Below are 14,047 nucleotides of genomic sequence, written 5' to 3' on the forward strand. Positions count from 1 at the left end.
TGGTTGTGAGCAAGCAATACAGTTAATCTGTGGAGAACAGATTCTTGTCAGATACCTAGAAGTGAAAGTCTGTTCCTTTGGAGTTAGGGAATACTGATTACTGTTTTACATTTGCATCAAGTGTACAGTATGTTAATTGATTGGGCTGCCAAAAAATAAGTTCATTTCTGAGGCTGACAAAAATGATACTGACTGGCAGAGAATAACAGTAGGTTTTGAACATCATAACCTGATTAGTTTGAAACAAGAAACTCATTTAATGTAAATTGCAAATCAATTTGCTTGTTAATTCTACTCAAATTGTGCTCTTTTCCAACTAATATAGCACACTATATGACAGAAACAGTTCTTCCACCTGTCTTTAGGTCAGATGAGAAATTAGTTCTATTAAGTTATATAATAGAAGATTAGAATCATAATACTGTCCTTTATTTTGCATAGTTTTCATTTTCTCAACTCTAAAACCTATCTTCCTCATTGAAGGCAACAAACTGGCTGCTCAGCAAATTTATGCAGAAAAGAAATGAAGACAAAAAGATGTATTTAATTTCAACTATTTTTTTTTACTGTCTGAGACTAAAAATTTATATATTTCATCTAAGACAGGCCATCTAAATTTACTTTATAAAGACAGGCATTTCTGAGAAAGTAGGCATGATTAACTCTGTGGTGGTCTATCACCTTCTCTTTGCTGACTAGAGAATACATTTGATATCCAGATTTATGGCTAGAGATTGGCTTGGCAAGTGTGATTGTTGCATCTTTGTAGGCCTTATACTACAGACCTTGGCATGAGTTAGGCTTTCATTCAACTGTCATTTCAACTTCTAGGGTGTGTCTATCCTTAGGCATACTTCAGCTCATTTTGACTGCAACAGCTTGAGAACCAGCTTTGCAAAGGCATCTGTATGACTTCTTAGTCCGAAGTCATAAATTCGAGATTACTAGTACGTGTAAGAGTTAATTAGAACAGACATTTTTTAGCCTGAACATCACTGTATGATGCTTTTAAATGTCACAATCTGCAGTGTCCCATCCATATATTGTTTCCGTGGATAGAAGATTGTTTAACGACAAGTGGTGACTAAGTGATACTGCCTGTCTTTGAAAGGATTTTCATGCTGATGAGTGTGAGGAGATGACCCTGAGCAGGTTAAACAAGGCCAGGGTTTTCCTTTTAACAACATCAGGACAACTGCAACTGCAAGGCTGGAGACCACCAGACTTTTTCAGCTGAGAAGCCCATATATCAGCACTTATAGGGCTGACAGCCAAAGGCACATAACATCTTTCTGGAGACCTGTGGGGAGAGAACACAACTTCCCCAATAGTCCCTTACACTGCTGTGAGATGGCCCACCACAGCTTCACAAGTGATGATCTGATAATGACGCTGTCCAGACTTCTATAGCTGGAGATTTAGAAGTTGCCCCATCAACATAAGTCCGCTTCTCACAATATTAACAAGCCCTGAGATTTTGTTTCAGGTTTGATGTGCTCTAAAGGCATATTTTGGGTAAGACCTTTGAGCTGGCTTTGCTTTGTGTAAAGCTTAGGACGTATGATCCTTGATAGATGTAATTGCAATGGCTGCAAAAACTGCAGCCTCCATTCTTCATCTGAGACCCTGAGTGCACATCTACATTGAAAAATGTGTATCAAATATGACATCTGGTGTTCATTTAATCTTCATCATGTTGCCCAAAGAGCTGGTAGATGCCTCATCCATGGAAAGGATTGGCCAGGTTGGACGAGGCTCTGAGCAACCTGATCTAGTTGAAGATGTTTCTGTGTATTGCACAGTGATTGAACTAGATGACTTTCAAGGTCCCTTCCAAGCCAAACTGTTCTATGATTCTATGGTTATTAAATATATCCATTTCACACATAATCTGAATTGTTTTTGTTACATCTCAAAGCCATAAACTCTGTCTGTATGTTAGGTTTCGGTCTCAATTCCTTCCACCTTAAATTACTCCAGTGGGCAAAATTATAAATAGTTTCTGACTTTATTCAGTTCAATGTTTATACAGTTGCATTAAATACACACACACACATAGTATAAGCAAGACAAACCATTATTCTTCGATAAATTTCAAAATCTGCCTAAAATATTCACAGAAATATTGAAGTTCAGCATGGAGGAATAATAGCAGCTTGGTGTGTAAGAAAGGGATGATCCTAGCTAACTTCTGCTGTCCATTTTTTCATGAATGAAGGATCAAGACAATAGGCTTTTTAGAACAGATGTCACATACAACAGATTATCCTTTTGTCAACGAATATGCTGTTCCACATTTATGATTCCTCCATAACAGTCTTAACCACATTGTTCTGTTTAATCTTTGTTCCATAAAACATAGCATGCCTCATTATGTGCTAAACATCACTAAGTGTTGAACTGCTCCTTGGAGGTTCTGACCATTTGGAACTCCCTCCCAAAAGTAAAGCAGCTTCAGGCCTCCCAGAACTCAGGAACATTTCAAGACCCTTTCCCCCATAGATGGTGGATAGAAATAATTTATTTGTTTAATACTGGGCACATTTCTGCAGCAGTGGAAAACTACACATCGGGAACTTAAATTCCACAATTTCAGTTTTGTTTGTAAAAAAACTGCCACATTAACTCACAACACTTCAGAAGGTCCACTTGAATATGACAGAAAGGTGGATACTTTCTATGTGTTGATAGTTGGCTCATTCTTGAATTTTTTGGTCGGTCAAACTCTCACTGATTCATATAAATTCTCTGGATGTTTTCCTTACATATGAGCTACAGAACTAATGTTACTGAATATATCCATAAAAAATTACAGCTGTAATTTACTGCACTGTTTCTCTTAGAATTATACTCGTTTTCTCCACACACTTAGGACAGCTTTCTATATGTACTCCTGAAATTTCGGAGACAATTAATATATTTGTATAACCAATTATTTCTCTTATTGGCTCATATAAATAAAATCTGAACGTTATCAACTACCTCAGTCTCTACATGTCACAGACATCTGGTAAGTTCAATTTTATTGAGTTCATAAAATAACAAAAATATATGACTCTTTAGAAGCATTGCTGTCTCATGGTTAAGATTGGTCAAAGTAGTCCTGGATGAACCAGGGACAATTTTATTTGGTTTTCAAATGCCTTCCTTTTAGTGCAAACGCTGACAATTTCTTACACTTCCAGAATCTCTGCTTGCCCTTTTGTATGCAGATGTCACACTAAAATTTCTCAAGGCTTATGTCCTCAACTTTGTCTCTCTTTTCATGTTTCCAGCACCTAAAAGACCTAGACTGAAGATGCAAAGCTGTTACTTTCTATTACTTTGGAAAAAAAGAAAGAGCCATAAGGTACCTTGTACTTATTAAAATTATAGCTTTAGAATAAATTAATGTTCAAGCAATTAATAAGGTGCAATGACTTTAGCCTGCCCACATTGACCTGAATGAAAGTTTTATTTCACTATTGGCTTGTTCCAATTTCATGGTTGATTCATATTCGGCCTTATCAGATCTTCCACATCAACTCCTGTGGCTGCTCAGGCGCTTTCATGGGATTTCTCTTTCTTTAGTGTGAGGGCTGAAACTAGCAGATGGATTTGCAGGACCATGGGCTGGATTTGGTATTACATATATCTGCTTGTTTTTCAGCAACAGCCCATCTTTATTCTGCCTTTCTTTAAATGAGCCAGAATAAAACATTACATATTTTTGGAGAATTAGCTTCAAAACCAGATTCTACAATTGTGGCAGGAACCATGTTCAAAATCAAAGTAGAAATCTTTCTTAAGTTAATAATTTTAAAATCTTACTGTAAAATATCAGTAGAACTTCTTTTGTTAAATATTTCCATAAACCAATAGCATGTGAAAAAAAAGTTTTAAGTAAACCACATATTTGATATCTTTCCAGCTGGCGGGAGCAGAGGTAAGTGTCTATTTGGTCTCATTTGATACAAATCCTTCATTTATTTTAGCATTTGATGTTGAATCCTCTTTTTGTTCTGTTTTCTCGACATCTGTCTTTGTTTCGACATGGTGTCTTCTGTAAAGACGGTACCCTGGGAATCAATATATGATTAATATATTTAATATATTAAATATAGAAATTACAAAAATTGCCTGAAAAAGGTACTGTAGTAACATGGAGCCATGCAGCATTTTCTTTCCTCATACTGCTGAAACATTCCAACTCATCCAGACAGTTTCTTTAAAGTTATGTTTGATTATTTTGTGTCACTCATCACTGGAAAACTATATTTAGAAATTTTAACAGTTTAAATTCTGCATTTGGTGTTTGATTGCTTTGTGTTCCTGTAGTGTGCAGTGACTTTTAAAAGTACTGCCAGTCTCCCTTGGAAAGCCTTTGGGCTCTTGGCTGGGCCTGAGGAATTGACCCTTACATCTACGTGAGTCCTGCTTGGCAGGGCTGGGATAAAGTGCTTCATCTGTCCCCACCTCATTTCCTGACTGAGAGGACGGCTAGTTCGGGAGTGGGAACTTGATAGTCACAGCAGACTTTATGTGTAAGTAACAGGAACAAGGTCCCAACCCTTGCTAGGTTAGTTGTAGGAGCAGCAGTGAAACTCAGGTGTACGTGGGAGGAAAAAGGGACTTTGCCTCTATTGGGATATATTTTCTCACATTATTGATGAAGTTGATGCCTGTTCTCTCAACAGCTGGTGGGAGGGAGGTTTGTGCATGGTTGTAGGGATGGCCGTGCTGGGCAGTTGTATGCCCAGACAGCCTGGATCAGTGGAATAAGATGCGTTTGGCCTTCCTCAGCCACGTGTAATAACAATCCCATGTTCAGTGTTCTCATATACCCAGCTGTAGGTGGTGGATATCCCCTTCCTTGTTCTAAAAGAAGGGCCTTTCTAATCTTGAACTGAGCCTGGTATCTTCCTGATTATTTACAGGGCCCTGTAATCATTTGGGTCATAATTTATTGAAGTATTTTGCATTTGATTATTTTTATCCCCTCTTGTTTTCTCCATATGTATGCAAAATTAAACTGATAATCAAAATAATCATAATTATAGTGCTATAATAGAAAGTAACAATACCTCCTAAAATTAGCAGCGCAAACAACAGCTGGAAAATGCTGTAGATGAGTGGGAAAGTAAACATCAGTTCAAGTTGTTCAGGACTGAATGAGAGCTGTACTATAGTTGAACATAGCTGAGTATTTTGCATGCCTGTTTCCAGAGACACTGTACGACATCTGAGGAAAATAATACAAAGACAGCTGTGAAATAGCAGCCTGTGTATCCTTATGCTTTTTAGTAATCTGGATAAGCAAGAAACATGTAGTAATGGATAACTAAGAAAATTGCATCTTTCAGCTCATGCAGTCAACAAAACAGTGCACAAGTCATAAAGCTGTTACCACCAGGTCACATATTTCAGCAGTTGTAAAGGACTGTGATCCCCCTTCAGGCCACATACGGGGCACTCACTGTCTCCATTTCTTGTAACGATGCTCTAAATTGTAGACTGCTGCATCTCATGAGAAGTTTTACCGCAGTTCCAACCCACTTACAAATCAGTTCTGTTTTACTTGTTTGCAGTGTAATAATACAAGGGGGACACAAGGGAAAGACATATGAAGGACTGGAGGAAATCTTATAATCAGAATCTGTGATAAACATGCATAGGAAAAGTTTTATCTCCACATACTATTCCAGAAACAGGGTTGGAGAATGAGTGACTGTAACATAACCAATGTTTAGGGAACATTCCTAGCACTGATTAATCATTACATAAAAACTTTTTACACAGCTGAAAAAAGCCCACAGGTCTTCGTCACGGAGAATTCCATACCTGTGCCAAGACAGACCAGCTATGCGAGCCAACAGGAATCCTAAAGAATAGCCAGCTGCTGGAAATATGGTGCCAATGATCCATAATTTGGGTGAGATAATCCAGGAGCCTTTGTAGAGTATTCCCCCAACCACAGCAACGAGCACAATGAGTATTGCTCCCACAATGGAACCGACCTGTGAAGGGAAAGAGGAAGGACTGCATAAATAGGAGACCCCCGTGAAATTTAATGGCAACAAACATTGTGTTAAACATGTCTATGAGTGTCCCTGAGTCACTGAAATATCTTACTAAACACAAAACCCAAGGTTTACAGCAATGCAATTCACAGCAGGAAAAGAGATTAGATAGCTGCCATTTTTCCCAAACAAGAGACTTAAGATGTACTTCAAGGTGTGACTACAGATATAGATCAAGGCACAGCTAGTATACTTATCTATAGCAGATACCTGTAAAGCTAGTGTTTTGAGGCTGTGGCTGTAATTGTACTTAGAACTGACATTAAAAATAATTTCACGGGTGTGATGTAAACATATCAGAAAAATTTCCCCAGAGTTGTTGGGAAACTGATAGCCAAATAGGTAGAATAATGCATTTTCCTCCCCACCCTTGGGCAATCACACTCTGGGGCTTATTACAGTGTATGCTAATTTGACACTAGGTTGTTAGTTAGTGATAGGAAGTTATTTGCCAAGCACAGGAGTAAATCTTTAACGTGGCTGAAAATTCATGCTTGAAAACTGGTTGTGAGGTTGCATAACACTTCTACATAGACCTAATCACTGAAATTGATCTTATTTCCCGTGGCTGAGTGTACTGATATCTTTACTGCTGTCTGCCAAAAAAAAGTCATAACTCATTCTTTTCTCAGTACCCAAGTGAAATGTCTGCTGTTATGGCATATCTCACCAGGGATCCCAGTGCCAGACTTCTCAGGCTAAGCTTAGGAGAATCTATTTCTCAGCTAAAACATGTATTCCCATTTTACTGGCTTCATCAGTCTTTGGCTGAAGCCTTTTTAAGAACACTGAGTGAACAAGTGCTTTTGTTTGGCTGAGCTATTAACCACGTGCACTTAGGAAGAAGAAACATGATCTGTCCATGACAAGCTCCTCTATTTCACCTGGTACATTGTCTTTGTGCTCTTATCTCAATTTCTCACTATATGGGCCTTAATCTGACAGCTATCGTTCAATCTTCCCTTGGTGCTTCATCGTCCTACATAAAACAAATTGTCAATGGACCATTCTATGGGTTGCTCACCCACTCAGTTAGAAAGAGGATGAAATGATGCTTTGCTGAGAGATCAAGTAGAGTTTCTTTTCATGTGAGCGCAACTCCATGTTTTTCCCTTAACTGATTAAACAGAAGTAGTACTGTTTTGTAATTAGCTCTCAATAATATCCAAGTTTATAACAAGTGCATTTAAAAATACAACATGATAAGCTAGCAGTTTAAGAAAAGAACCAAATGTTCAGAATGATTAATTCACTATTACCTTAAATACAACTAAATTATTATTATTATTATTATTTTATTTTTATGAGAACAGTTTTTGCCAAAACCCTTATATTTTTGATGCATCTGAAACCATCTTGCAAAGATAGTTGTATTTTGTGAATAAATTTGTTATTTTTTTAAGAGTTGGAAGAGTTTAAGAATGGTTTTATTTTTTATTGTTTTGCAGAGAAAAACTTCTTCCAGTTGACCTGAATGATTTTCCTTTCAATTTCAGTTTACATTATATACTGAACTCAATTACTAACTAGCCAAAGACAAAAGTAAGCTCTTTAGATAATGATGGTTTCTAACAATGTATGCAACTCATGCATGTTTGTGCAGGGAGAAAGCAATATATTTCCACAATGTCTCATTTGTTTTCTGCTGAAAACTTCCTGGTTCTTATGAAGTCAGATACTAATACTATGAATAACAAAGTACTGCTTCAGTGGTGCCACTGATTCCATAATTTGCCCATAATTGCTTATGCTTCAGCCTTATATATGTCTCTTACCTTAAGTATAAGTTTTGCTTTACTAGGCCATTTGTGGTTAACAAATATTCCAAACGAAACAGGAATTACGAGAGCTAGCAGAGAAGTTCCTGTAAAAAAGAAAAGAGAAATTAAGCCCATGTATGGTGCAGAAGCTCATGACAGGACAGACACCATGTAGTGTGGCTGGGGGTATGGAGCAAGCAAGCCTTCAGAGGATGTTTCTGATATGCACACCCCAGACCACGCATGCACACTCTACCTGCACCTGCCCATTTGCTTTTCTATGGAGTCTGTTATCTTTGGCAGCCTGTTAAAGTAATTGCCATTCTGCCGAGCTACATGCTTATTCACCTGCATCAGAAAGGCAAACAGAAATTTGAGTGTGCTAATCATCACTATCCTGTGATGTGAGTAGCTATATTAACTGTTCATTTTGTCTGCAGGTGTTTCGCTACTGCACCATATCAACAACCAGTTTAGAGCTTCTTTTGTTTTGACCTTACCCCTCCAGTATTTATTTTGAAAGCACAAGCAAGGTATGTGATTTTTTTTTCCCCAGGAACAATGGGAAATGAAATTGAAGAATATGAAAGTGATTCTGCTGGCTTTTAAGATTAGCACAACATGGAACTGCACTTGATAAGCACTAGGGCCACAGCTTTGCAAATCACTGGAGCATGTATTTCTAAATACCTTAACTATTTTCTCTTTGTAGCTGGATGAGATTTTTGACAGAAAGTCAAATGAAGCCACTCCTGGCAGTGTAGATTGCAGCTTTTCAAAGAGACTCAGTAGTTTTAATCACTTGCTTAATTATCCATGTGTGCTTAAGTATTTTGCCAGATTATGGCCTCAGCATTTAGCACTTTGCAGGATTGTGTCTTAAAGCTGTTACAAACATCCAGAAGAAGCAACTATTCGTATATGAATTATTCTATATTCTTATTCCAATATCATGCAGGTCTCAAAGTCATTAGAAAGAAAAACATGCACAATCTTGTGATAAATATCTTTACAATATTTATAATGATTTCAAGTCTTGTGGATGATGGGAAGTGATTTCTGGTACCTAATTCCCATGAAGGTTATTAGAAAGTAGGAAGACAAATATTTAAAAAAATCTGATGTGATATCTTCCTAAATCTGCAGGATGATGGTATAAAGGTAGTTATCATTGGAGGGAGGATAGACAGTCAGAAGGGCAGCTGGTTCACTGGACTCACCAATGCTATCATAAGGGAGTACAATTGCATCAGAATCAGTCCACATCTTGGTGTAAATAAAGAGGCAAAGTGGCATCATTCCCATTGCAAGCAGTGTGGAGCAAGTTGTCATGCTGATGCTGCAAAGAAATTGGTTACAGTGACAGTTCATCTCATGCTAGCCCATAGTCTTTCCCATTTTCTTATTACCCCCTCACACCTTACGAATGGTTGGGTAAGGATTGCTACTGGCTGCAGTCAATTTATCCTGTATATCAGGTTAGAAAAAAGACAAATGAAAGGAATGACTTCTGCTGAAAAGAAAGGAACATGAAATATCAAGGTGTTCTGCAGCCACAGAACCATAATTTTGGTACAAATGAGTCAGTCAGATATATGGTCAGTGGGAAGGTCTGTTGGCAAGTCTGTCTGCATGCTGCCTGTCTGGCTGGTTTCTGAGAGGATGGCAAGCTGCACAGGGGCAAAGATGAACATCAAATGGAGCTTTCCATTACACTACCAGTTCTAGAGTGTTCAAATTTCACTCTGAATTCAAGAGCATAAAAAATATTTCATTGTCTAGGATGTTTGATGCAATAAAAGTCCCTTTTCTGGCTTGTTTTGCTGTGGCCAAAGAAGCTCAGTGAAGCTTAGCAAAGTATTGTTTCTTCCTTTATGCAAAGATATTTCTATTTTCTGATACACCTTGTACAAAAAGAGGCATTCTGCTACAGAATGAAGAAAGAGGAAAAGGCAAGACATCCAAAATAAGGAGGAAACTCTCACAATCTGAATAGAATGGATAAAAATTATGCCGGCAAATCACTTTTCTGGCATAAAAATACTGAGAGAGGGTTCTGGTTAAGAGCCTTTGGATGCTTCCTTCTGAGCCTCACTTCCGATTTCTCTTTTGTGCTGCTTGTCCTCAGAAAAGGGACTATTGACCCTGACCCACAACTGAGCAGATCCAGGGAAATGTAGAACAATTAATACAGAAATCACAGGAATATTTGTATTAATTTTGGTTGCTGTCACTCTCTTCTTTAGAGTAATTGAAAAGGATTTTGCAGAAGCCTCTGGCAAGAGAGTTCTTACAAAAGTTTCTTACAGAGAAAAAGAGTCATGGGCTACAATTCAGGTCTGATGAAGTCCCAAATGGATAAAAAATCTTATTTTTCCTACTTCTCTATTTTCTGCATCTTTATACTATCCCTGAATGTACATCTTTCTCCAAAGTCTGGACATCCTCTAACCCCAGTCCCTGTGCTCACAAAAGCAGTTGTTCTTGTGAAATATCAAAAGATGTTTCTATGGGAAGCATTAGAGGATATCAACTGCTTGTGAGTTACTAAGAAAGGTATGAAACATCATACTTCACGCCACTGTGATTGTAATACCAATTACAAAACTAGTTCCTGCTCTAACTTCTGTTATATTTGCACAGTGATGTTTTGAAGCAGGACGTAGACAATGGTCATGGATTTTAATGTGTAAACATAAAATATTACTAGTTAAAAACAAAACCTTGTCTGATATGATGTGCAGGCTTTCTGTAATACTGTAATGGTTCCAGAAACCAGCCACACTACTTCTAGTGCTATTCTATAGAGAACAGAAGATGTTTATGTTGACAATCTGCTTACGTCTTATACCCTCTGGTCCCTGAAACTTTGTCACAAAGGTACTGACCAAAAGGCTTTGACTTCTTAAGATAAAGGTCTTTACCTGAAGAATAACCTTTTAAAGGCATTTCCACTTTACTTCACCTTCTGCCAGCATTATGGGATAGAAACCCTACTCATATTTATAGAATCATCAATTTGGGTTTTTACCACAGATTTTAGTGGTGCAACTCCGAACAATACCGAGCTGAGAAAGCATAGTTTAGCTCAGTGTATTCGTCTGAGGAGAGATTGAAACAGAATTTCAGACTTGTACTGGATATCTTTCCATCTGTGGTTTATTAGACCTGTATTAATTGAAATTAAGTGTCTTACAGATTCTTAATATCATAGGTCTTTCCTCTACAGTGAGGAAGTTGATGATTAGCAGAGCTGACCTCATACATAATTTGAAAGCTGGTATTACATTAACACCTGTATGTGACAGAAAAGTTCACTATTTTCAAAGGATGGAAAAATGTCGTATTAAAGCTACAAACATTAACATTCTTAGCCTATTTGCTCTAGCTCCACATCTTTCTTACTTCTATTATTTTTTCCATTTCTAGTTCAGACTGGTATATGATAAATTGGACAAATGTTCCAATTTATGTTACTCTGTGGGAAAGAGAGAAATGATTATGTTTATTTTAGAGAAAAGTAATCAGGATATAAAAATAAAAAGATGGCTCATTTTTAAAGGTTCTTAGAGTTAATGAACCCCCCATGGAATTTGCATCAAGAGTAGGGCTAATTCTCCTATGTGTTTGGTGTCCTAGGCCAGATTAGGTGCCTTACAGATCTGCTTCTGAGTTCAGAGCACTCTATCATTCAGATCATCACACTTTGCCACAAAGGAGTTTTTTCATTGCCCCCAATATGGGGAGTTGCCTTATGTAGCGGTTTCTAGCCTGTAAAATATTCCCTCAGTTTGAAGACTTTGCATAAAGTTCAAGGAGCAGATAGAATTATCACAAGTGGTATTCGTTTGTATTACTTCCCAAAGAGAAAATCAATGCCTGACTTTTCGTTGTATAGGAGGGATAATATTTTTCCACAGGTGCTCTTTTTCTAAGAACAATTGCATAGCCACTATTTTGTACAGAGGATTCTTAGCCTAAATCCTATGTTATTATTATTTTTTTTTTTACTTGGGAGAAAAATAAGTAATTCTAACTTGGGCAAATTTTTCATAATCTTTAGTATCTTAGCTGTCTTCATAAAGGATATTTGCTGCAGGATCTGAAGTTTTACAATGAAAACATTTTCTAATGTACACAATTCTGTTGTGATATGTTCTGCATGAATTCCCAATGAACAAATATTCCCAAGGATATTTGTTATTCTGCTTTTATTTACTGCTATTACAGTAACTAAGCATCTTTACAAGAAGAACCTCCACAACGCATGTGCCAGGAGGCTAAGAAAAAATTCAGACAGGTGAGACAGTCCTTTTCAAGACAGACTTTACAATGTAAGGAGCCACATGAAGTACTTAGAGAATGGCTGCTCTTACCTTAGGTCCATGTCTCCATCCACCCAGTAGGCAATGACATTGGAGGCTGTGCCCCCTGGACAGCATCCCATGATCAGCACCACGACAGCTTGAATAGGAAGGATGTTAAAGGCCAAAGACAGCAAGAAGGCTGTGAGAGGCATAATTCCAAACTGGCAAAGGAAACCCACAAAAATACCCCAGGGCCTTTTTATGTGGCCCAAGAAATTCTTAAGTTCCACATTGCAGCCCATGGAGAACATCACCAAAGCCAGCATAATTGTTAGAACAGTACTTAAAACTACGCTCAAAGTTTCATTAAAATTATCTTCTGGTAATACACAAGATGTGCCATCACAAATAGTAGCATTTTCTGGACAAGCTGTGAAGTTTTCTGCCAAAGAGCTACCATTAAATAGCTGGGAAAGAAGGTATGTCTGCATTTTGAAGTACAGAACTGCTCAGTACATCGATAGTAAACTTTCAAGACTGTGTAAATCGTTGTTTGTCAGGGAGTCCTTTTAAATGATCAAGGAAGCAATAAAGTGCAATACATGGTTGAACATTCTTATTGTTCTTGAAGGGTTTGGCACAGTGCTGATTCATAGAGTTATAAAAGTTGCACTTGCTTGGTATGGTGACAATTAATCATTTATTCATATGATAATGAGGAATCCCACATCAAGAGAATAACTGTGTTAATATTTAAGAGCATAAAGGAGACTTGTGGTGTTGTTGAGCCTATGAAACGAGAATCACAGGAGGATGAGAAAGTTTATACTTCATTCCTTGAATTTCTTGCATGCCTTTAGGAGAGTTGTTCATGCATGCAATGTCACTGACATTACAGGGGTCTGTGGGGTGAGTGAACAAGACATAAGAAACGATGAGTAGAAGTCTTAAGATATGATTTGAAGCTGCAATTCTTGCTAACGGATGCAAAATTCACCATGACACACAGGCTCATTTCAATGAGGTGGAATCTTCATTTCTGGTGGCATGAAGATTTACGGTCCTCCTGCCACCTGTTGCCAGGTGCAGCTGGCGCAGCCACACTTTGCTCCAGCTTGGAATGGAAGTGGTGGACAGAGAGAGCAGGAGTGTGGGGTGGCGATGGCACAGGAGGAAGGAGATATATTCTCTGAGCCAAGCATGGGGAGTGGAGAGCAGGGCAGTGGGGCTGGCATGCTGCTGTGCAGCCATGCTACTCAGTCAAAGTCAAACACATGCCACAACATGTTTGGCATCCATGGTGGGGATGTGTGAATCGACACAGACAGGCAGCCAGAACAGCCACAAAACCATGAGTGAAATGCAAAGAGTAAATTTATTTCATTACCTCTCTAACTGGAGGATCCCACAGCAACACCTGGACATGCAAGAGGGAATGCAGCACTGTCAGGCTCAGTCCATCCTGGTGGGCCGTGGGCCTGCTGTTTGCACCCATTTATCAAGGGCCCACACACGTGTAGTTTACCACCATGCTGTGATCTCCCTTGTGTTTTTTGATCTCTGAGCTTTGATATCTCTCCCAAAACAAGGAGCTCAAGTATGTCTGTGAGAGTGCCTCCAAGTTTCTGTAAACACCTCTGTTATCTACACAGAGATTCTACTTCACAAAACTGACCGAGGATAAACAGCAGTAGGCATAATATATGACATTACCCACACTGATATTTTTCAGACCTTGGCATTCCCAGCTGCATGGTCACTCAAGCAAATCTACCATCCTCCTCACCATTCTTCCACTTTTAACCCTTCTCTTCCAACAGGGAGTGATGGTACAGATCCCCTTCTGTACCCACTGTGGTGAGACGGGTTTCTTGTGCCCCAAGGCTCAGAAGGTATGAGAGGCTGAGGTAGGTCAGCTTCC

The 14,047-nt window shown here is 38.4% G+C and overlaps 1 protein-coding gene across 2 annotated transcripts; it reads right to left on the reverse strand.

Annotated features, from left to right (window-relative positions):
• Nucleotides 1-1,992: 1,992 nt before the first annotated feature.
• Nucleotides 1,993-12,698, reverse strand: SLC10A2 (solute carrier family 10 member 2). 2 transcript variants are annotated; one of them, XM_027674727.1, is made up of 6 exons: nt 12,196-12,698; nt 9,040-9,158; nt 7,835-7,923; nt 5,821-5,996; nt 5,064-5,101; nt 1,993-4,058 (listed from the first exon to the last, which is right to left on the reverse strand). In XM_027674727.1, exons 1-6 carry the CDS (start codon nt 12,615-12,617, stop codon nt 3,934-3,936), a joined length of 969 nt encoding a protein of 322 aa, XP_027530528.1. In that variant the 5' UTR covers nt 12,618-12,698; the 3' UTR covers nt 1,993-3,933. The 2 variants fall into 2 exon arrangements, with proteins under 2 accessions (XP_027530528.1, XP_027530527.1); XM_027674726.1 differs by having other exon boundaries at nt 5,064-5,221.
• Nucleotides 12,699-14,047: the final 1,349 nt, after the last annotated feature.

Source organism: Neopelma chrysocephalum, unplaced genomic scaffold (genome assembly GCF_003984885.1).
Source record: "Neopelma chrysocephalum unplaced genomic scaffold, ASM398488v2 Primary Assembly neopelma1_25, whole genome shotgun sequence".
In the NCBI taxonomy this organism is placed as follows: Eukaryota; Metazoa; Chordata; class Aves; order Passeriformes; family Pipridae; genus Neopelma; species Neopelma chrysocephalum.